The sequence below is a fragment of the Cynocephalus volans genome, chromosome 1, assembly GCF_027409185.1.
Source record: "Cynocephalus volans isolate mCynVol1 chromosome 1, mCynVol1.pri, whole genome shotgun sequence".
Classification (NCBI taxonomy): domain Eukaryota; kingdom Metazoa; phylum Chordata; class Mammalia; order Dermoptera; family Cynocephalidae; genus Cynocephalus; species Cynocephalus volans.
Window position 1 is genome coordinate 37912501 of NC_084460.1, and position 25712 is coordinate 37938212.

The 25712-nt window shown below is 41.6% G+C and overlaps 1 protein-coding gene across 1 annotated transcript in view; it reads right to left on the reverse strand.

The window, feature by feature from the left end:
* Nucleotides 1-25712, reverse strand: part of PTPRT (protein tyrosine phosphatase receptor type T) — a 783412-nt gene that overhangs the window by 551316 nt on the left and 206384 nt on the right. The window contains exon 6 of the mRNA XM_063092330.1: nucleotides 21925-22218. Coding sequence (XP_062948400.1) covers nucleotides 21925-22218 — 294 coding nt within the window. The remainder of the gene's footprint in view (nucleotides 1-21924; nucleotides 22219-25712) is intronic.

Below are 25712 nucleotides of genomic sequence, written 5' to 3' on the forward strand. Positions count from 1 at the left end.
ATCACATCTGAAGTGGTCTGGGTACAAAGAAATCATTAAGTCATAGCAAAGGTAAGCGTTTTTCTCAGAGATAAGCTTCACAGGATGAACACAGGATAAGCTCAACACGGCATCCCAGAACACTTGGAAGACAACAGCTTGGATGTGGCCCTTTAGCAGCTCTTTCCTCAGAGTCCAGCTGGGAACACTCTCCCCCAGTGCTCTGGGGAAATGGCTCACCCTGAGGCTGTCTATGGTTTCTACGGCACATTGTTCAATGTGCTGGGTTGTCGGTAGCTGTACTGAAGACAGATGCATCCAGGGACGAAATGGCTCCATGAGAGCTGACACCTCTGTCATTTCAGTCAGGGGGTCCTTCATGAATGTATTTCACTAATAGAGAAAGGGGGTGTTGTGGTGCTTTGTCCTTATCCTACACCAAGCTCCCAGCTCTCCAAGACTCCAGTCCACACCTGGCAGAGAGCAAGAAGTCCTCACAGGACTCTGGTCAGCCTCAGCAGCCTTACACCTCTCAAAGCGTTTGCTGAATTGCCACAACTGTCATAGGAAGACAGCCACTAAGGTGAGGAGGAGCGACAGTAGGTTCTGTCATTAGCTGAGAACCTTCCCACATGAAGAGTCACCCTGAGCCCCTGAGGGTAGCTAAAAGACAGCTTGAGCAGGACCCTGCAGCCACAGGCCTGTGCCTGCGCCAAGGTCCCTGCATGTCTAGGGCCACTGCACCGTGTAACTCCAGGTTGCATAGTTTCCATGGAAATCTATGCAAATGGTCCCTCTTGGCATGGGGCAAGGCCACAGCCCTGCAGATTGGCACATGGCTGGCTGGCCACATGGAACATTCATTTCTCTCTCTGTTCACCCATAACTGGGGCGATCGAACTTCAGAATCACTTACTTTATGTTCTCACTATGTCCTCTGAACTGAGTTCAGGGATGCACACATGTATCTGATTAAGGCCAATCTCTGTAGGAGCATCCACGAATTCCACAGAGTCAAAAGGATACAATCGCTGGTTAAAGTAATAACTCCCTAGTTAGTCTCTTGGGATTATGTGAAGGTCTTTAAAGGTCCATGGGCCCATGCTTCATTTATTGTAACAAGTGTTTGCTGGTTGAGAGCAGACATTCCCTCCCTCAATCTCCCTCTGAAGTTTGGAGAGACAAGCCAGCTGCAGTTAGCATGAGAACCTCTTTGTGTTTGCATAGCATTCAAGGGTATAAAGCACAGAGCCGTTCAGTCTTGCCTCAGCTCCTGGATGCAGGCAAGCCTTAATCACCTCAGGTCTATATCACCTAGGCAGAGGGGAGCAGAAGAGGGCAATAAGGGGCCCTCATTAGCAGTTCCTCCTTAGAAAAGCTCTCCCAGAAGTCACACCCACCACTATGCTGATACCTTATTGGCTAAAACTTGGTCATATGACTCCCACCTAGCTGCAAAGGGAGCTGGGAAATGTAGTCTTTTAGCTACCCACATCATTGCTGGAATAAAATCCAATCACAGTAAGGAAGAAGGTGAGAACAGGTATTGGTCAGGCAGCTAGCAGTCTTTCTCACCTGGCTCATTTTTTTTACAGGTGATAAAGAAGCACAGAGGAGTTAAGAAACTTGCCCAAGCAAACAGTAGAACCAGGACTTGACATCCGGGTTTCTCAACCAACTCCAATATTCTGTCTGTTGCTTCCCCAACAGTATAACTTCTGAACCATTGAGGCTTTTACAGAAATCACTTCCAGACCCCATTAACAAGGCAGTACCTTCCCTCCCGCAACAAATCACACACGCACACATACACGTACATACACAAACACACACACAAGAACACACACCCCTCCATCTCCTTGGGCTCGTCAGGATCAAGGCTTCAGTTTCAAAAATAAACCTGTCACCTCCATCAATCATGAAAAACAATTGGTCAATCAGCTGCAGAGGAGGAAGCCTTGTCAAATCAGGGGTTGGGCTAAATTGGAACTGACCAGTGGATTTATTCTAACCGTCACCTTGACAATTCCAGGCAGACACAGTCACAGAAGCCAGGGTTGCTGAAAGATTCAGCATACACAAAGAAGGTGCTGTTATTCTCTGCTGCTTGTATTTCTGTTTTGACTCTGCTGCAACAATGAAGCAGAGGTCATCTCCTAAGCTGCTCTGAGATCCCTGAGAATACTTATGCAAAGATAAGGCAGAAGAGAAAAAACCAATTTCCTTCCAATATTTTTAGCTTCTCAGGAAAACTACTATAGTAGAGAAAATATTCATCTCTGCCACTGTGGCAAAGAAAGACAAGGATACAAAGCAAATGCAATCGGGCCTCACATGGCACAGTGAGAAAATAACACGATTAAGAAATCCCAGTGGTGCTCAAATTCGTGCAGAAGTGTGCAGACCTCCATTTCTCTGATGAAGTTCCCCAGAAAGACCCCCCCAAAAGAACCTAAGGGCTACTTTATTCATGTACTTTTCAAATGGGCCCCTTTCATGTATGCAAGTAAATGGCTCTCCTTTCTGGATGGTGTTAGATTATAAAGGGTTCTACAAGCAAAAACCATTTTGATAAGGAAAGTGGGCTTGGGATATACTATTGTGGGAGGATAGGGTACATGCCTTTTCAGAGAGGAGGTCTGACAGGAATGATATTTCATGTGACAACATAAATATATTAAACTGAATCAAATAAGAATTAATGAACATGGCCAAACCTCACTGCTTGCCAAAGCCAGATATAAGAAAATATGGGCACACTGTATTGATTTTTAACGTCAGAACCAACTAACATTTGTTTACCTTCTACTTGCCGACACTGTGCTAGTAGGTATTTTCACAAACACTATCCCTTTTGTCCCTGTTCCAAGTCTATGAGGCAGTCATATTTTATTCCCATTTTACAGATCAGAAAGCTGAGGCTCAAAGAGATTAAACAACAACCATTAAGGAACAGAGGCAAGGGCAGGAACCCACTTGCTGTGATTACAAGCCCAGTGAGGTTTCTGTGCTCCAAAGAGTATTATTTTTCCAGAATACTGTTGTCGATATTCAAGTGAGGTGGTACCGCAGAGTAGAAATACCAGAGGCTTTACCCAGGGTTCAGAGGGTGGGTCTGCCACTCAGGTCTGTGACTGTGGACAAGTGACTTCCTTCTCTGAGCTTCTTTCTCATCTTTAGAAAAGGGATGATACTATCTCTCCAACTGCTATCAATATTTAATTAGAGAATGTAGGTAAAATGCCTGCCATATATTGTTTCTCTTCTATTCTAATGACAAAAATGGCCCATTAAACATTCATTATGAAATCAGGATACTTAGGGAGACTCCGTCAGGGGGAATTATCTGCTCCAAATCCACATTGCTATTTGCAGAATTAGACCTCTTAGCCCTTCGTCGATCCAACAGAATCTCCCTGAGCACTTGCTCACTGCCAGCCTATGCTGGGCACTGGCTACCACAGCTTAGAAGACAGTCTGGTCCCTGCCCTTGAGGAATCCACTGAGGGACGGTGCACAGAACAGGTGAGATCAGTGATTGATTCTCCAGCCTGTGTTCAATGATGACCACTTGTGGCTCCCGGGATTTGTTCTGCCCTTGGAGGCTGATTTACTGTTTTCCTCTTAGAACATCAGCCTCCACTCAACTCATGATTCTCAGGGCCCCTGGAAACCTACATCCAGTGCTGTCAGTACCAGTTCTGCCCGCCATAGTTCTTTCTTTTCTGCTGTGGAGGCCACAGAGGACTTTGATGCCTATGGAGCCTCTGAGAGCGAGCAAAGTCAAGGACCTGATCACTTGCCAAGGATGACAGCCCACCTTTTTGTCCCCTCCCCCATCTTTGTGACACATCACTTACTGCAAATTTCCTGCGCAAATGTGTCTTTCAATTCACATGGGGGGCATGTGGCAGAATGATCTGAATGGGTCTGCAACACTTGAGCCTAGCCCTGAGCACCCCATAAAAGGCAAATTTCCCAGCATTCTCTTTCTCCACAATAACTCCTCAGACAATGTGTGAGGATGGGAGAGTGAAACTGAAGAAGAGGCAGATCTAAGACATAAGGAAGGAAAATGCAGTTTTATGGCTGATTGGATGTGAGGGGAGGGAGGGGGAGGAAGGGATCCCAAACAACTACCAGGTTTCTGAACTGGGAAGGAAGGATGCTGTTTACCAAATAGAGGCAGGCCATTTTCAGCATCAATCTGTAGGGGTGAGGTAGGTATAAGACAAGTAGGAGAAGTAGTCAGGTATCTATAGCTGGAATTCAGAAGAGATGGGGATGTGTCCATGTCTTGTTGAAGCCATGGGAACAGGTAAAATATCTAGGTAGAGTTTGTGTAACAAAGAGAGAATTGAGTAGAAGACATAGCCCTAGAAAAAACCATTGCATGTAGAAATCTCAGATGAGAAACAGTGGGCATATGATCCTACAAGCAAGTCCTCAATGTACTTGAGCTGGTTAGAGTTTTTATTATTAAAAAATAGAGCTGACATGCAGCCCACAGGGAGATAATGGTGGAAATCTCCTCTACTGGCCCATGTAAGTTGGGATTTTTCTTGGGTATGGAAGCATGACAGTGCCTTAAGAGGAAGAAACCTGAGGCAAGACAGGAATGCCCTAAGGAAAATAGAGGAATGAATGTGGGAGAGAAAATGCCAGGTGCTAAAAATTCAGAGGCTGCCTAAGCCAAACCTATGCCATCAGGAGAGAGAATTGATTCTGCTCCAAATAAGGGGCTGTGACTTGTAAGTAGTGATAAAAAATAAAAGCCATTGATTATCAGCTCCAAACACCAAACCACTTATTTGCAGAGTTATTGTCTCAGGGAAACAGAGAAGAATAAAGAGAGAATTGAGAAGCCTAACAGCTATGGAAGAATATGTCCAAGCAAACAAAGCTGCTCATCCACTGTTCAGGGCAGGGCAAAAATTGACCCAATTTTTGAAGAATTGTCTCAAAGTCTTGAAAATGCTCACTGACACAGCAATGACACTTCCAGGAATTAATTCTAGAAAAAAATATTAGGTATGTGCATATATATGTTATAATATCTACCAGGATATTAATTATAATTTTAAAAAATTAGAAAAGATCTAAGTGTCCAGAAATCAGTTAGGATTAAATCAATTGTACATCCATACAACAGCATGCTAAGACTTGAATCAAAACAACATTTCCACCTTTTTACCCCCTTTTCACCAATCCTATGCCACTCTGGCTTGTGCCTGCTTATAATCCTTAATATGCAAGTTCATGCAAGTCATCAGGGACCACCATGTTTCCAAATCCAAAGGGACCCTTCTGAGCACATCTTACTCTATCCTTCAGACAGTTGACAACTTTTTCCATCCTCAGTCTTATTGTTGACCTGAAGGCATCACCTTTTCCTGGTTTCCCCCTGCCTTCTAGCTCTTTCTTCATAGTTTTCTTTGCAGGTTCTGCCTTTCCAATCCTACCTCATGGTGGTGGCATCCCTCAGGAATGGCGTTTCTTGTCTCTCCACGTGCTCTCTCTAGGTTGATTATATTTATAACCATGGTGCTGAGAGGAACAATCTGCTTCAATGGAAAACTAGACATTGTGTATAGCACATTCTTCCTTTCACTTAATTATGATTCTATGGGAGCTGTGATACTATGGAAGTTGTAGGTAGCTGATAGCAATGCAGAGTAATTCTTGTCTATAGACAGGCAAATGGTTCTGTCCGGGGGAGGGATAACCTTCTCCACCAAAGAAAAAAAGCCAATTTTGCCTCCATTTGTACATTCACTCTCATGTCTCTGATCTTTGGGTATTCCTCTCCACTGATTATAACACTTCACTAGTTCCCTCATTAATGAATTAAATAAAATCATATGCATTTTGACATCTCTATGAGGGTCATGGCTTTACCTTTTCTGCACAATTATCTTTTAACAGTTTTAAGTAATATCTGGAGCCAAGGAACCCAAATGTATGTATCCATCCCTGACCACCCCCTACCTTTCTGAATATATATATAGTCGATTCTTTTTATTTGCAGTAACGTTTTCTATAAAGTGATACTGGATTACAGAATGCTGAACTCCGAGGGGAAATACAAGGTTAAGTTCCTGTAAGCCTCTGGTCACAACATTTTTGTCAGCTGATTAATATACAATCTTGTTTTATGTGTGTTTCTGTTTACAGACACCTTATTTAATATACATCGTTGATACAGTAACATTGAACTCACAGCCGGCAGTGCTGTAGCTCATGCCTGAGCGAAGCGAAACCGACACACCTGTTTTCTCTGTGAGGCACACCACAACCTTCTTGTGCTCAGGAACATCAGACAGCACTTCGGCACTGCACTTGGTCATTTTAAGTAGCAGAATCACCAACAGAAAGCACAAAAATGTGAAAAAAAAAAAAAGACACTAAATAGGCCACAGAAAGGATGCTTGTTTACAGTATGAGAGCCAAAACAAGAAGGTAGGGTCACCTTGTTTGACCTCAGCTACGAATATGTGCATTGGACAACTCAAATTTTTCAGTGCTCTGTGCAAGTCTGTGAATGATCAGGAAAGCACCATGAGTATTGATTTGGGTATTACAAATAAATTTTAGTGAGCAGGTGAATTTGCAAACATGGGATCCACAAATAATGAAAACTGATTGAATTTCTGTATCTGCGTTAAATGTAATATATGTCTGTCCCATCCGTCTTCAGGATCCATAAAAACAAAGATCATGTCTATTTTATTCATCCATGCTACGCACCTTAATACCAAGTTCCATCTGGCACATAGTTACTCAATATATATTTGTATTAATTAAAGTAAAAAAAAAAGTACACAGAAAAATATTCATTATATACCATTTAAAAAATTAGTTACTGAATAACATGTACATTTGGCTCAATTTTGTCTAAGAAGATATATCTGTCTCCATTAAAAAATAAAAAACAAAAGTCTAATGAGAAGAGTTACACCAAAATTTGGAGCAGTGATCTACAAGTGGTGGGGTTTATGGGTGATTTTTATGTTTTTCTAAGTATTTGTTTGTATCTTCCAAATTGAAAATAATACAAACATATTTCTTTCATCATCACTACAAAATGCCATCACAATGTGAATACCTGCCTTAACTTTTCCACTGTATATAGCACACATTTGAACAGCTCCAGGCACTTGAGGCTCTTTAACTTGCAAGAAAACGTCTTGGTTGGTGTCTAAAGCCTGCTCATATGACAGATGTCACAGCTCATCTCCACAGGGGTCAGCACTTTCCTACATAATATCTCTCATCTAATGTCTTTGAAAATGTGTGGCCAGAATTAAGTGTCATGCTCTTGGGGTATTTTTGCATTGCATATTACAGACATACCATTGCCCACTCATTCTGAACCCTAAACTCCCCATAACACAGAATATCGTTACCTTGATAGCCATACCTAATAGAGGATATATACACTCATCCACTCTTCAAACTGCTGGATGTACCAGCCAGACATAGAGGTCTGTCCTCAGGGAGGTCAGAGTCTAGTATATTCAAGGCAGTGGGATGGTCCTTCATAGCCTTTGGGAGGCCTTTAGATATCATGGCTTTGATCAAATGCTTCGGGGTGGCATGGGGGTCGTCAAGTGCATGTGCTGACTATAAAAAGCAATAAAGGGTCATGTTATTGATGTCTTCCTTCTCGGGGATATTCCTCTGGGCTCAATTTTATTGTGTTTAGTTCGTATACCATCCTATATAAAATCGTCTGGGTCAAGTTTAAATGGATTTGCTTTTTAACCTCCAAAAAAATATCCACCCAATTAATAAGAACTCCTGCCTCTTCCATCCCATCACCCCCACCTTTCCTCCAAGCCATCTGATTAATCCAAGATTCAGAGCACATAGAAACCTTTGCAGTGGATGGAGGGCAGCAGACAGAAGAGCTTGGGGTCCAGAGATGCTATTTCACAGCTATCACAAAATTTGAGATTTGGGGAAGATTACTTAACTCCTCAGATCCTCAGTGTCTCCCTGTGCAAAATGGCAGTGATTGCCTGAGTTAGTATCAGAGTCACTGTACGGATCAATAGAGATAGTGCTTATCATGAACACTTTGCAAATGCGGGTGATGCTGGCCACTTGGAAGAGGGTGGAGCTTTCCTCCCCAAGTGAGTTTCTCTATCTACAAGACCAGATTTGCAATTAGGTCTCTCACTTGGACAGCATGTCTTAGAGCTTCAAAACTTCTTTGGGTCAAGCTCTGAACTTTCATCCCTCTCTTCCCCAACAGATCTTTTCACCCTCCCTCTCAAATCTCTCATTGTCTGGGGCACTGTAATCTTCTTCCACCAACAGTGCTAGTGTAAAAATACTTGGAAAACAAAGTTAAAACCTCACCATATACCAAAGACGAAAAAAATTCCATATTGATTACTGACTTAAGTATAAGGCAAAAACATTAAAAATACCAACTTGGTAACAGTTGTTATTGCTGAGTGATACTGTGTTGGGTCATTTTAATTTTTGTTTGTGTATTTTTATGATTTTCAAAATTTTCTCCAGTGCACATGTTCATCTTCACAACATTCACGCACTTGACACCTCTTTATTGAGTGCCTGTATACACACAATTCTAGGCACTGGTGACCAGAACAGATAAGGGTACTGTCATTGGAGAGTACATAGCCAAATGGAAGGCACATAAATAGACACAAATAAGTAGATGATTACAAATTGGGTTAAGTTTTGTGAACGGTATTGTAAATGGATAAAAAGAAGAGTAGGAGGAGGTTAATTTAGATTAGAGTATCGAGCAAGGTCCTGTGTGAAGTGACTTTTAAAGAGATATGTAAAAAATAATGATGAGTTAGTTGATGAAGGGGGTGAGAAGGGAAAGAAATCCAGGGAGGTGCACCAGCTTGGGCAAAGGCCCCAAAGCAGGAAAAAGGCTGGCCATGGTATTTTTGAGGAACAGAAAAAACAGAGTGGCTGGTACATGTGAGCAAGGTGGAGAAGAATGCAGAAGAGGAGGTTGTAGATAGACGTAAATTAAAGTACACTTGAGATACCATTCATGCCTATAAAATGGGAAAAAATTAAAACAAAATGATAGTGCACAGTTCTGGAAAGGTTGCACTGAAACTGCTCATATCGTTATAAAATAGCATAATTATTTTGTTGAAAGCAATCTGTGAAATGTAGCAAAAGCCATATTGTTTAATACCTCACTCCTTAAAATTTGGTCTAAGAAAATAATTCACACAGAAGGCTGTAGGCAGGAAGATGGTGACATTTTGGAAACACCTAAATATTCACCAGTATATGGTAACTGGACTCTATGGAACACTATGGAGCCATTAAAAACAATGTTGAAACTCCTTAAGAAGTAAAATATTTACTTTATGATGCTGAGTGACAGGTGGGGACTACAAATGGCACACAGGGCATGATAACATAAGAATGGAGTCAGTGATTGAACAGGAACATGAACAAGAAAAATTATATATTTAATTGGAAATGGGATATATTCTGTATTTGCAAAACGTTTTCAAATTTCAAAAATGTGCTACTTTATGGAAGATAAAGAAGGAACGCACAGCAGCCACCACAGGAGCTGTAGTGACTGCAGCTGCCTTCAGCCTGGAGCCCAGCTGGGAAAAGGGTTGGTTAGAAGAATCACAAGCTTCTAACGATTAAAGATTGAGCGAATGGGAAAACACACACACAGAAGTGTGTCTCCTCTATTCTCACAGTGTAATTATCAACACAGAAGACCGACTTCTGACTTCTGTGATCAAATGGGTGTTTTCTCCCCACCAACAAGCAGGTAACCCATTCTGCAGCAGACACCAGCTGGGTGTGTTCCAATTCAATTACAACACCACCTACCTTGAGATAGTGTCAGATCCCACAGGGTGAGGTCTCAGTCCCCAAGGAAGACATCCCCCCACTTCAGATGCTAGTTGCAAGTCCAGGCCTCTAGAACTTTCGGCCAATCAGCTGTAAATCAGGGTTCCCACAACCCCCTCCTTGGGTTTGATTAGTTTGATTGAGCAGCTCACAGAACTCAGGGTAACATGTTCTTACACTCACCAGTTTATTATGAAAGGTATTACAAAGGACACAGACAAAGAGATACATAGGGTGAGGTACGGAGAAAGAGGCACGGAGCTTCCATGCCCTTCCCTGGTGGCCACCCTCTGACACCTCCACGTGTTCAGCTATCCAGAGCTCCCCAACGCTGTGCTCCTGGGTTTTATGGAAGCTTCATTATGTAAGTGTGATTGAAGCATGGACAACTGTGTAGAAATGTGATTGGACAAAAAGGGTGTGATCTAACACTGACAGCCTGGGTGGGGAAACCTGGCAAGGCCTGTCTGTTCACACTCTTCTCTGCCTCTCTGTGCAGCATTCTTTCCTCCCAGGGATGGGGCAGGGCCCCTCCTGAAATTGGGGTCTTATGACCTTCTACCAGCTCAGGTAGGTCAGAATTTCTTTACGGCCAGCCCCAAGACAAAAAGGCGGGAGGTTTGAACAGCCAGGAACCATGGATGAAAACCCAAATAGACATATCATAATATCACAAAGACATCCCCTGTAAGGGAAATCTAGATGACAACAGCAGATGGATATCCAGTCCACTGGATTCCCATAGACCCCCACAGATCTCCTCCCCCATAACCTCCACTCTCGGCTCCTACCACACCTCCCCTCCAGAATCTCACAATGGCTTTGGGGTCAAGCCAATGGTGGGTGTGACTTGGGAACCATGATTGACATTCTGGTTTCCCTCTTCTCTGGCACAAACAGTCTTTCTTCTCTGCATCGAGCCAGGCTTTTGCTTACTGCTCTGGGTGAATTCTCATTTTTCTCGATGTAGCGGGACTTCTGCATTCCAGAAATCCCAGTGTTGGGCAAGGCGCCCTGGGCTTGCTCTGGTTCTAACATCATTTTGGCTGAGGCTGCACACCAAGCTCTGGATATGGCGGGGCCTCCAGATCCCTTTGGGAACACAGTGAGTGGCTATGCTTGACCCCTTGGACTCATGGCAGTGAGGATCTTGAGCTTTACTGGTGAGGAGGGCCTGGGTGACAGTAGAAATAGTTTCCAGGGTGTTAAAGTGCTGAAAGCTGCCATTTACTAAGCACCTACTAAGTTCTGGGCATCATGCCAGGCACTTAGAGTTACATGGTCAGGTGGGTTAAGAGCAGACTCTGCAGTTAGACTCCATGGGTTCTAATTGCAGCTACTTTAAACTGTGTGACTTGGACCAAAGCAAGAAGCGCCCTAGGCCTTGGTAGTGACAGTGATGATGGCACCTACCTTATGGGGTTGTGTTCACATTATTCTAAGGGGAAAAACTACTTTTAAATTGTGTACATTTTATAAAGCATAGCAAAACAAGGAGAAAACATTTGTAGTGTCGGATAATCTCAATACCTGAATACATATATGTATATATACACATATAATGTATGTGTTTGTGTATGCACATGAGTGCAGATAAATTAAAACACATTTTTTAAAAAGATGGTTATTCCAATTTTTTTTTAAAAGGCTTTGATCTCAGAATTAGCCACCTGCCCCTACCTCATCAGCTCAATGAAAAGATATGCAAAGACAGGCCTGGAAAGAGCCTGGAGAAAGTTGAATTGCTCTGGAAACGTGAATAAGAAGACTTGGCAGCACCTGTGGGCAATCTGAAAGGAAGGGGATGGAAGAGGTGGAAAATCCGTTTGCTGGGTAGGGTGGCCCCTTGCCTGTGTCCCACAAACACCAGGAGAATTTCACTGCTGCAGAAAACAGCCTTGTGTTCATGTAGCTTTGGGAGAGTGGTGAGAAGGACCCATGTCCACATTTGGTTCTGTTGGGAAAGCCAGAAACAGAGTGATGTTTCAGAATTCAGGGCAGACAGGGAAAAGACGTCCATGTTCTCTTCTGAGAATCTCTATGTGCAGAATCTGAAATGGGGGTTCTGGCTAATACTTTATGGCTCTCACTGATAAACTGACCCTAGCCAATATATGTGCTGTGTATTTATATTTCACAAAATTGGAAGAATGATTATTTACACATTTGACATTCTAAGGTGATTTTTAAAAACTTATTATAGCATGAACATTGACCCGTGCCATTAGATATTCAATAAAAACATGACTGGTAACACTAGCATAGAATTCCACTGTGTGCACGCACCAACATTTACTGAACTATTCTTCTATGGTTGGTACATTTAAGTGATTTCCAAGTTTTTGTCCTTATAAATAATGCAGTGATGACCTCTATGTATAAAGCTCTTTTTGAGCAGCTCTGATTATTTTGTTAGAAAAAAAAAATTAGCAAATTATCTTCTTAATATGCTGTGGCAGTTAACCCACCACCAGGAATCCCCATAAGAGCCTGCTTTGGTGTCCCTTGCCAATGCTGATTATTACCAGTTAAAAACATGTATTTTGGTAATATTATAGGTAAAAAATGCATTTATTTGATTATCTGTGATACTGGGCATTTTTACTATGCTTTTTGTCATTTGTACATACATTTTAGCCTTTTTTATCCTATCAGTATGATTACATTTTAATGTTAGAGCTCTCTATGCAAAGGAATATATCCCTTTTTTTCTCAATTTTGTCACATATTTTTCCACACCCAGTTTCATTTGCTTTTTGAATCTTGTTAATATGATATAGAAGATTTTTCTTTTTCTCCATCTTCTTTTTTTATGTAGTAAAATTTGCAAATCATGACCTGCATGTTGTATTTGTGTGCATTTAATGAACTGAGAGTCCCTTCCAATAAAAGAACAATATTTTCTTTATTTTATTCTAGTTCTTGCCTTGTTCTACTTTAAATTTTTTCCTTAATCTATCCATAATATATTGCATATAGAATTTATTGCATCTAGCATATCATGATATATGCAATAAATTCTTTTTCTCTAAATTATTTATACCATGTGACAATTTATTATGTACAATTTGTTAAGCAATTCTCCAGTCATATAAATTTTAAAATCAAGTTTCACCACATATTGCCTTGCTTTCTGAGCTTTAATTATTATAATTATTATAAATGTTGATATCTCCCAGAGAAATCCCCTCCCCCGCCACTTGAAGTGTTCTTGATTACTTTCTCCTGTATATTCCTTCAGATCAATTTTTAAATCACTTTGTCAAGTTCCAAAAAGAATCCTATTAGGATTTTGATTGCAATTGTATTAAACTGATAAATTAATTTGAGGAGAATTGGTATCTTCACCATATTAAATTTGCTAATCCAACAATATAATATATCGCTCCATTTATTCAGGTCCTGTTTTATCATCCTCAATAAATTTTGAAGGTGTGTGTATTTTCATATAGATTTCACACATTTCTTAGTTTATTCCTAAATATTTATATTTTAAATGTATTTGAGAATACGATACATGTTGTTATATTTTTATAATGATTAGTACTGACATACGGCTATTGATTTTTGTTTATTTGTTTTGTGTCTGACCATAATACTGAAATCTCTCAGTAGTTCAAATAGCTTTTTTTCTTTAGTTTATTCTCTTAGGCTTTGAGGCTATAAGAAAATTTTCTGCATGAAATTAGAAAGTGCCTTTCCATTCTTGGCTTACTAAGAATTTTGATGAGTAAAGAAGATTGAATATTTTCAAATTACTTTTCAGCCTCTCTTGAGAGGATCGGATGGTTTTTATCCTTTGACCTACAAGTTTGAGGCATTATACCAATGTTTTTTCTAATTTTCAATGTTTTTCATCAGTGCATTCCTAGAATAAACCAACTTGGTCATGGTGCATTACGTTTTGATAATGATGCTGGATTCTGGGGTTCATTTTAGAAAGAGATAGCCTTGTAGCTCTATAGTTAAGAGTTCATTTTCCAGCTAGGCCACTTGGGCAAGTGTAGGTCCCTGGGTAGGTCACTTATCACCTAGAGAGTCAGTGGAGGAAATTATGCCCACCCCACAAGGTTCCTGTAAGAACTACAAGCAAAATATTCAAAACAAGCTCAACACTATAGGCCCTGCATTTAGTAGATGCTCAAATCGCTAGCCATGGCTTTCACTACAATACTCATTCATTTTCTTTATGTTGCAATCTCAAGCTTTTCATAGCTATGGGAGTGATTGCCCTCTAATTTCAATATATTTTAGAGATATTTTTTAAATCCAGATAGCTTGATAAATAAACAAACAAACACTGTTAGTTTTTATTGTTTTTAATGCCTCTCTGTGGCTCACTTTCTCTTCAAATCTCAGCCTTCCCAGTTAGGAGAGACTGGGGAAATATTTATTGACTTGCTATCATATTTCAATTTCCAGGGAGCCTTAGCTCTCTAGGTTGCACGGGTGGCAGGGAAATCTAACAGAATGTTTAACACGTCTTTTCTTGTCGCTTTGGAATTTTACCTAAGACTACAAAACGAAAAGGAGGAAGCAATAAGTGCTGCCACATTCTATGGAGAGCCGTGCAGGTGCTTCTAGCTGTCCCTTTCAGAGACTGCTAAGAATCGCCCACTGGGCCTGCCCTATTCCCTCCCAGCACCACAATCAGCCCATACAATAAAGATGCTTCATGAGTTAGAGAAGGAGTCTCTGAGGTTGTGAATTGTAGGTCTAAGGACAGAGAGCTTTATGTTTTCTACACCTTTCTTAAGCCAAGGAAGGGAGACTTCAAGGAAACCACTTGTAGATACTGTGTGTGCTGCAGGAGGGGAGAGAGGGTCTGCTAGAAGAGGAGATGGACATCTCATGCCCTAGCAGATGTGGGTTTACCTGCAGTCATTTCTTGGCTCATGTAGAGGCTCCAGATCTGAATATTATCAGAACAGGCTTTCTTCCCTCTTTAACCCTTATCCCTAATCCATGGTCCTACACCCTAGGGGAAGAAAGAAGTACAGAAGCAGCAGAGAAAGCAGGGTGGGGGTGCAAGAACAGCCAATACCCCTTCACAACACGAGCTACCTTCTGCGGCTGCCTTCAATCTGGCCTGCCTGCATTAGCAATGATGCACTAGCAATCATGTCCCTTTAAACATGATATGACATGCATGGAAGATCCCTCCTTTTCTACTTTCTCTGTCTTGAAGATTTCTCCATTGGTCTCCAGAATCCACTGACTATATTGCTTTGATTTGATATGAGATGGTGATTCAATTTCTATCAGCTAATCTTGCCATGTCTCTCTAAGATTTATAGATCATCTCGCCAGGATTATGGCAGGGTAGAGATAGAATCTGTGCTCATACTACCATCCCGCCCTGAAGGATATTCCATTTACTTTCAATTCAGAGCCCTAAGAGTTAGTCTAGGTTATGTTACCCCCATTTCAGATGGTGCAGCCAAGGCTTAGTGAAATGGAGAAAAAGCTTTACAAGGCTAATTACATGCCATTGTTCTGTTTCCAAGACCTCAATGCCCTCTGTCTCTCTTTCTCTCCCTCTGTGCTGCCTGGGAACTGCAAGCTAGAATGAAAGACGCTTGCCTGTGGGTCCCACTGGCCCCTCAGAGAACACAGACACCACCTGAGGCTGCTTATTACAGAGGGTCAGGACTCACCTCCACTTCCTATTTTCTCTGGACTTGCAAGGCCTCGTGCACAAGCCTTGGACTCTCAGAAGATAGAAGGATCTGAATAACATGCTTCTCTCTCCTCCTTGGGAATAGAGACCAGAAAAAGGACAACTCCCATCCTCCCCACTCCACGTCTCATCATCAGTAACCATTGTAGCTACCCATCAAGGACTCCAGGACACCTGCACTGCCACATATGTCCCATCTTCTCTGCCGTGATCAGAGCATCTGTTCTAAACCACCACTGTCTGAGAAAGTGTGGAGAGTAGCAATTAGAGGAATCCTTCTTGCAACAGGGTCAATCATGCCACAGTGAAGGAAATCAGTTTAGGTTCTGACACCTTTCTCCCAGGCATGAGATTTATTTCAAAACAATGCGCATTAAACGGCTCCTATGTCCTGAGTTCTCTGCTAGGCATATACCTGACCTCACTGAAGCTTCATAATTAAGTGGTGTACTATATTATAATCTCCCTTAGATGGAGGAAAAGAAACTAAGGGACCGAGAAGTAAAGTAACATATCCCCAGTCATCCAGCTAGCAAGTGCCCAGCTTGAAACCAAAACCAGATTCTTTTTGGCTCTAAAGCCCATACCTTTTTCACTAAATTCTAATGACTGCTCTCACTTCACCGAGCCCAGCAATTTGAATTTCTCTTTCTTATCCCCCTAGAGAAAAGAGAGAGGTAGACACATATCATTGCAAGCAGAAATCCATAAATATGTAAATAAAATGTAATGTGCAATCAACCCTCAGGTGAAGGGAATAGAAAGAGAGCCCTCCAAATCAGCAGTGTAGGCAGCAGCATCTCTTGGAGAGCCTAAACTCTGCAAGACTACAATGAAGTGGATTTCCAGGCAAGGGATTTATGACACTAAGCAATCCCAAGGAGGATGTGTGATCACACATTTGTTGGGTTGTTAATTTGTGATTCCATAACTATGATGTGAAGAGAGCTGCTTAGGGTCTGGTTCAAGCAGGGCTTTTGGGGACAACAAAAGAGCTTTCTAGGGCATAAGCAAGACAGCTTTAGGTTGCTGAAGACCTGTTCATGAAATGAGGAGGGATATATCTCCTGAGAGCAAAACCAGGTTCATGGAGACAGATTTGGGGTGACAGTGAGGGGGGATTTCTTCTGTCTAATGTTGGGTGATAGTTTTAAGATACCAGCAAGCAGGTGCCCAGGGCATTAAAAGTGGTACTTGCAGAAGAGATGCAGGGCCAAGTTGGATCAGTGCCGTGTCCATGTTTCTCATCATCCTGCCTGCCTTCTCTAGTTGTTGACTTTGACTTTGGCATCTACTCTCAATGCCATTGCCCTCAGTTCTCCATGAAAGCTCAAGAGAGTTAATGCCAGCAGCCTGCCTGTTGCCCCCTCCTCTTCTGAACCTAATGGATACTCTTTGCATAAGCCCATCCAGAGTTTTATAACAACCAGGCTAGCACTGGGTAGAGAATAATATTAACTACCCAAGATCTCCAGCAATGAAATGATCTGTTGTAGGAGAGCGTGAACTTCCCATCAGAGGCAGCATTCAAGGTGAGGCTGGGCGGGGACCACTTAGCACTCCCAGGACCCAACTCCTATCACTACATGTCTGCTGTTAGAGATGTGCTGGAGGAAATCATCCAATATTCTACACAAGAAGACCTCTGAGACTCCAGAGTACAGTATGAGCATCATGTTCTGAATTGGGACTTTCCATGGGATGACGGAGAACGAAAAAGAATATGGCTCGTTTTCTAGATGCCAATCAGTCCTGAGAAATGAACAAGACTTCTTGTTTTGATACTATGATTCATAATCATAACATCCATAACAATAGAAACAACCAATAATGATCTGTTTTGTTGTAGGTATCTAAAGAGCACTTTGAACTTTATCACAGTTACCCCCAGGGCTGTATCTCAGCAAAGATGGTGAATGATTAAATGGAGGAAAAAGAACAAAATGACGAATGAAAAAAAATTAAAAAGGATGGAGCAACTCAAGAGAATGGCATAAAGACAAAGAATTAAATTGCTTTCACCTGCTAGGCATCTTCAACTCAAACACAATATATTCACATCTGAGCTCACTCCATTGCCCATCTTTCTGTTTGCCAGCTCAGAAAATGGTTCCACCACTTTTCTCTCAGTGATCTAAACCAGAAGTCTGGAAGAGCCATCTGTGACTTCCTTTTCCCATCTCCACATTCCTTTTCCCATCCCAGTCTCCCATTGGATAATCTGTCCAGGTTCTGGTTTAACTGGCTAGAAGTCTTGCTCTGAACTCCAGCCTATTGGGCTGGGATGCTGCTCTGCAGCCAAACCTTTGACAAACCCCCTTTTAAGGTTGGATTCTTCTCCCAGTGTCCCAGAATGTACTTGGTCAGTGATGTGTCAGACCTGGAAGAGACAGAAAACATCCCCCCCTGCCCTTGCTAAATTGCCCCCTATCCCCGGTGTCCTCTTGAGCTAAGCCCAAGTTGTAGCTAACAGCTGCCAAACCTCTGCAGACACCTAGCATATCCCTACTAAGTCAACATCTGCTGCCAGTGCCTAGAAGAATTTTGCACATAGAAGGGATTCAGCAAATGTTGATGAAAAGGATTGAAGCTGCAGTATGTAGCATCCATTCATTCTCAGCTGGTCTCCATAGTTACCAGTCTCCCTACCACCCAATCCCACCCTCAGGAGGACACCTGTGAGCAGAGGAGGTCCCCAGGGCTGGGAACTCCAGCAAACCACGTGGTGAGTAGTTCCCTAGGCCAAGAGACATAGCTCTAAGTACTTAATGATTTGGGATCTCAGTTCAGTGATTCTGAGTCTTGGTTTTCCTCCTATCTACTTCTCAGAGCTGCCTCAAGAATCAACCTATATAATGGGCATAATACCAAAGTGGTATGTTGGTGTGTCACAGTATATTAGTGGTTCTTAAATTTGAGTATGCACCAGAGAGCTCCATAAAGCACAGATTTCTAAGCCTCATCACCAGAATTTCTGATTCATTAGATCAGGGGACTGGGTCTAAGAATTTGCATGTCTAACAAGTTCCCAGTTGATACTTGTCCTAATCCCTTCAGGCTGCTATAACACAATACCAAAGACTGGGGGGTTTATAAATAACAAAAATTTATTTCTCGCAGAACTGGAGGCTGAGAAGTCCAATATCAAGGCACCAGTAGAGTAGGTGTCTGGTGAGAACCTGCTTCCTGATTCATAGACAGTCTTTTCACTGTGTCTGCACATGGTAGAAGGCATGAAGGAGCTCTCTGGGGTCACTTTTATAAGGGCACTAATCCCATTTATGACAGCTCTGCCCTCATGACCTAGTCACCTCCCAAAGGCCCCACTTCCTAATACCATCACTTTGGGGATGAATATTTCTTCATATGAATTTTGGGGGAACACAAACATTTGGTCTATAGCAATACTGATGCTGCTGGTCCAGGGACCACACTTTGAGAACCACTGCTCTTGATTATTCTAAGAGCATTGCTCTTTCCATGCTGATTCTGTGTTCTTCCATAAAGTGTACTATTTCAATAGTCAACTTTATGTTTTACTCTTTCTGCTGTTTTTTTGGAATCTTGACCCAGCCTGTAAATTCCTCTGGGCAGAAATTATACTCTCCACACTCCACACTCTCTCATTTTCTGTTTTGCAAAATAATGAGTACATTTCCAGTGCAATTAATAATAGACTGGGACAAGGGGGGAAACTCAGACTACTGAGTGCTGATAAACAACATCCACAAATGGATATGAGCTGTGGAATTCCCTTAAAAATTAATTACGAGGCAAAGACCATTCTACCATCAGTGGTAATGCAGGAAAGAAGATTATCTTTCTGATGATTTTGTAAAATGTGGATTATTCAAGATTTTAGCTGTAATTTACTTAAACACCAACATTTTTTGAAATATAATACCACAAACAGCATTTCAACTCATAATTTTTATAGTGATCACCAGACTATTGTGTTTTCAAAATGTAAAATCCATTACTTGGTCGTGGCAACCATTTGCCATAGATTGTAAATTTTTATTGAGACGATCATCTTGTGATTGAATTTCAAAATGTATTATATGATCATCAGCAAATAAGTCCGTGGGGACTGCTGAAATACTTTGAATATCATTTATAAAGATCAAAAACCCTGGAAACCCTTACATTTACCCTGTGGAAAGAGAAAATTCTCATCAGCAGGATAAAATCAATTATTTTTATGGATGAATATTGCATTGCAAAGCTGAGATAAGGTATTACCCAGTTTAATAACATATCCTTATGTCCTTTTAAAGAAGTAAGTTTCATTATCGGTTTCAATGAGGAATTTACTAAAGGCCTGTTTCAAAAATAATCAAGAAAATGGCATCTTTGTTCATTGTAAGGGCTCAATAATCTTCAAAGGAATATTTCCAAGCAACAGAAATACCCACTATCCTTGGGTTATGCACTACCCAGATTCACTGCTTAAGAATGGTTGCAGTCAATTTCGCTGTAAGGCTTGTTCTGAAAACATAGATTTGTTCCAATGCAATTGATATATGAGGGAGCTATGTGAGCATAACAGGAATTTTGTGTTTGCTTCTGTGTGATTTCATATGTGAGAAACACTAGTGAAGCAGAAAGCTGCACCCAGTGGAAATGAGCCACTTAGGAACATACAAAATGCACACACCTCTGACACCTACGCACACCCTTCGTACATTGAGCATGCTGTGAGCCACACCCATCCACAGTGGGTGGTACAACTTTCCACCAGTTTCCGACAGCCTTCCTTCCACTCTTCACAGTAACACACAGAATGCAGCCTTTCTGACGCCCACTTCCACAAGCAAACCAGGACTTTTTCAAGGTAACACCATATGCATTGTAGTATTTATGTATTTCTTAGCCATGTCACGTGTAAAACTGTGCCACAGGTTTTACTAGGTTCCTTTATTTTTTAATGTGTCACTAGTGAAGTATGAGTGTGGTTCTCCTGATCCATTTTTTCTCACAAGCTCTGTGATCTTTATTTCATAATTTGTACTGTGCAGTGACTTCTAGGGATGCATATGTCATGTTATTGCAGAACTGAGTGTATTTGACCTTGCTTTTTGTTCCACGGTTGCTGCACTGATGGGTCCTTCCCCCAACTCCATGCAGAAGGCATCTGTGACTCCTTTTCCATCAGAAGCCCATGCCACCTGCTTCCCTCAACCCCAGCCCACCCCACTGGACCACCTCCAGCTATGTACACCACGCATCATGGTGTGACCACAGATCGAGGGCTTAGAGTCAGAGAACCTGAGTATAAATCCTAATTATGCCACTAGCCAATTATATAACTTTGAACAAAAAGCTTTATAATATTGAGTCTCAGTGCCTTCATGTATATATAAGATAAAAGTACTTATAGTGAATGGTTACTTAGAGTGAAAACATAAGATAATATAAGTGATTTGAAAGAAATAAACACTGAGTTCTTTTAATTTCTTGAGTTGTGTTCAGAGCCAGGAATACCTCAGGGATATAGTCAGACACACAGTCCCTGACAATAGCCCCTATTAGGAACAAAGAAAAAGCCAGCAGGTCTCAGGTCTCAGGGATACAGTTGGATCCAAAGAACCCTGCCAGACATAATACCAGCCAGCAAATTCTTAAGTAGCATCCAGGAACATCAGAGAAACACTTAAAGCCAAGAGTCCACAGAGATACAATAGAATCCAAAGGAACAGCACCGACCCAGACCTGTGGGTAGGAGCCAGGAGTTCCCAGGGGATACAGGCAGGAAGCTCTTAGGGACTAAGGAAGTTCCAGAATCAATTTAGAGACACTGTTAGAGCCAGAAGGCACTGAAGATGTAGTTGGCATCAGGAGACTCTCAGAGACAAAACTAGAACCAGGAACCATCAGGGAAATTGCTAAAACCAAGGGCCACAGTCCCAGCCCAGGCCTCAGGGACAAAATTAGAATTAGAAACACCTTACAACTGAAACCAGAAGCCCTCGGGGATACAGACTAAATGAGAACTTCAGGGGACACAGTCAGAGCCAGGAGCCCTCAGAGATACAACTAGAACCAGGAACCTTCAGAGAAACAGGGCCAGGAGCCCTCAGAGACACTATTAGTGCTAGGAAGCCTCAGACTCACAAATGGCACCAAGAATCTTCAGAGAGTTACAGCCCATGTCCCATCAGAAACACTGTCAGAACCAGGAACCTCTCCATGACACAGCTAATGTCAGGAGGCTCTTAGAATCACAGTCAGAGCCGGGAGGTACTCTAAGGCAAGACCAAAGCCTTGACTGTTTTTCTCCAGGAAGCACACTCACATCCAAGAAATTTAGGAATGATTTGTCACAGGCAAGACCAGGTCCTACACCACAGTGCAGCCTCTCAAAATGGAGTCTGAGAGGAGGTTCCTACCTGCGCACTTGGTCCTGGTGGTGAGGGGAGGTCCTGGAGGTCCTGTGCCCCCCTCGCCCGGCCGTGTTAGTAGCACCCGGATCTCGTACTCCACATCGGGGTCCAGATGCCACAGCTTATAGTTAGGAGAGTCGACTATGTGGGTCTCAGCCCAGGTGCCTGTGGTGGTGCGATATTCCACTTCCTTCAGGATGATGGGGCCATCCCCAATGATGGAGTTGGCATTTGGCTTGATCCACAGGTAGGTGGCCCCCACAGCCAGCAGCTCTGGGGGGGCAATGGGTGTGGGAGGTTCTGGAAGACAAACAATCAGCAAAAATATATCAGAATCAAGTGGTTTACAGAGTAGAGCCCAAGCATTTAGGACGAGGGACAGAATTCCAGACGCAGCCATATAAAGTAGCCCAAATCCCTTTTTTAACCCCATTTGTGGCCTACTTTGATGTTCAAGGTTTGTATGTAAATACCTGAACTAGTATTTCTCCAGTAACTGTATTCAACACCTACCATATCTCCTCCATTAAAAGAAAGAAAAGAAAGAATACAGCAAAGCTGCTTGGGTGAATACTCTGTTTGATCCTGACAGGAAAACCTGCCTTTATTTAAGTAGAATTTGGTTAAAACCCAAGGGAGTCTGAGGATTATAAACATTTCTTATATAGGGAACACATAGGTGATTAGTAGAAGTTCCCCATAAATCGTGATATGAGCCTATGTAGAAAAAGGATGGATGATGGCAAGAATGCAGCTTTTTCCTCAATTCTGGCAGGTTCCTTTAGCACACAGAGTCATCCCTGGCCACAGTGGACCCAGCAGGAGTCAAGAGTCAAAAGGAAAAGTCATGCCAAGTTACACAGAATCTTTTCCATGTTGCCACTTCTCTTCCAGTAAGTTCTACACAGTCGGCTAAATAGACTGGAATTTCAGTAGGCATTTATGGCGGCCTCTTGCTGGCAATCCCTAGCTCATTGGCAAAGCTGCAAAAATTAGCACTTACTCTGTACTTCTTATGTACCAGCAAATCTCATATGCATTATTTCATGTAATTCTTGAGATAACATTATTATATCCATTTGGATGGATAAAAAAATTGAGACCCCCCCCCCAAGAGATCAGGTCAACTATTCAAGGTCATGAGAAGTCAAGTAGGATGAAACCTCCCTCTGCACGCCTGCCAGACCAGCTGTCCACTGGGAAGGCTACTTTCCTCTTCCTACCCACCTTTTTTAAAAAATCAGACTGTGGCTATTGTCGGAAAGACAGAATGGTAAAAGCTGGCAAGGATGTGGAGAAAGGGGAACACCCCCACACTGTTGGTGGAACTGTAAATTAGTACAACCACTATGGAAAATGGTATGGAGTTTTCTCAAACAACTACAGATAGATCTGATCTACCATTTGACCCGGCAATCCCACTCCAGAGGAATGGAAATCATCATGTCGAAGGGATACCTCCACTCCCATGTTTGTTGCAGCTCTGTTTACAATGGCTAGAATCAACCTAAATGTCCATTGACAGATGACTGGATGGGGAAAATGTGGTATATATGCTCAATGGAATGCTACTCTGCCATGAAAAGGAATGAAATTCTGCCATTCACAGCAACATGGATGAACTTAGAGAAAATAAAGTTAAGTGAAATAAGCCAGGCACAGAAAGAGAAATACCACATGTTCTCACTCATAAGTGGGAGAAGAAAATAAAAGGAAGGAAGGAAGGAAGGAAGGAAGGAAGGAAAATATATTAAACTTTCAAAAAAAAAAAAGAGAGGAAACAGAACTGTGGTTATTACGGGTGGGAAATGGGGAGAGGGAAGGATTTTGGCAAGAAACTAGTTAAGGGTCACAAAAATTGATTACATTTTGTAAACAAGAGTATACTAATTATCCTGATTTGATCACCACATGTTATACACATGTACTAATATTCAATTCTGTACCCCACAAATATATATAATCAATTATCTTTCAATAAAAAACCTGTCAAAATAAATTAATAAATAAATAATAAAAATTTAAAAATCAAACCAGATATGTTTGTTATTTTTCTTTGCAGCAAAATTCACAGTGGAACAACAACAAAAAATGAGAAAAAAGAGAAAATAAATCCCCTTTTCTACCACCCAGTGTAACAACCATTTTCCTTTATCCTGGTTCCATACCAATTCTTGTTCATATACTTACACCTTTTCATGTAGTTACAATAACACACGGACCCAATGTAGATTTGTCTTTCTTCCCTCACTTACTATATTTTAAGGACTTTGTTCATATATTGCATGGGCTTTACCATCACTGTCTTTAATAGCTACAAAACAATTCATCAGCTCGTCATACTAACTACTCTCCAATTGTTGGACACATGAGTTGTTCCAAGTTGTGCTATAATAAATAATGCTGCAATGAATACCTCTGTGCAAATGACCTTGGTCCTTCTTGTCTCATATTTTCTTAGGACCAACTGCCAGGAGTGGGATTATCTGTCAAGGGGTATGAACGAGTTAATATTCTTAGAGTAGACCAAGGAAATGGAAGCGGCGAGGCATTTGGGGGTGGAGTACAATGTAGATCTGTTCGAGAACATTGCCTTTGGAGGGCCTCTGGGTTATTCCTACGGATAAAGACAAGTACGAGTTTTAGTTTGGAACTCAGGTGAAGGCTTCAAGGATAGAGACTCATTCAGTGTTTTCCTTCTAATTAATTACCTAGCACCAAAGACTCTCCAGAAACAGAATAATTGCTATGAAACAGGGATGGACATTATTTTCTCAGTGTGACTTGAAGCAAATCTCAAGGGACAAATTCAGATTGCCTCTATCATAGTCTTCCATTTGGTCAGAGAAGGAAATTAAGCAGATTAGTCAAGCTAGATGCTTTTGTTTACAAAGCCATGGAGGTTATTACTCAAGACTTTGTTATCTCAAAGGTGTTTGCAAATTGATTTTTGGATAATCTGTTCCAGGTAGAGAAGGTAAGTTGGCAGGCAGATAATTTCTGGGCTCATCCTTTGTGCATTCTGAATATATAGATCTTTTGATCACCATTATCATCTCTCCAGAGTTCCCATCAGTCCCCAATGAGGCCCCCAGGGTGATATTTTGTAGCTCTGTGATGATTCTGTCCAATTCCTTCATATAATTATTCACAGACTGGCCCTGGACAGAATTAAGAACAGCAGACTTCAATACTTTAGGGGCTGAGCAAGTGGCCACATTAAGCTCTCTTTCATTAACTTTTCACCATGTTTTTCTGCTCTGCTATTTCAGGCATTAAGCAGTTTTCAGTTTTTGACCACCATAAAGAAAATAATATATTAATCTTTCTAAATGTTTAGTCTCTTTTCATGTATTTCTAATGTTATGTGCAAGAATAGTAACAACCATCCCCTAGAGTATATAAATGTCCACATCTCAAATGACTCACAAGTCCCCATGTTCATGTGCAGACTAGCCATTGGGGTTGACTCTTCCTACATCCCCTCAAGAATAGATCACCTAGGTTCAGCATAGTGTTTCCAATATCTGGCACCGAGAACACATAAGATTACTGTTGTGTTTTTGTTTTGTTTTAGTGATCCATTTACTTATAATTGGCATTCTTTAGAAGGCACATGTACCAGCGACTCAAAGAGAGAGAAGCAGGCGTGATGTACAGGACACAGAAAAAAGTTTTTTGGTTTTTTTTGGAATGTATAGAAAAACCATATTTATTTATATCAGTTCTCCTGTATATCTGAGATGAACTCTCCAAGACAGTGCAAGAAATGTATGGGGTCATCCAATCCAAAC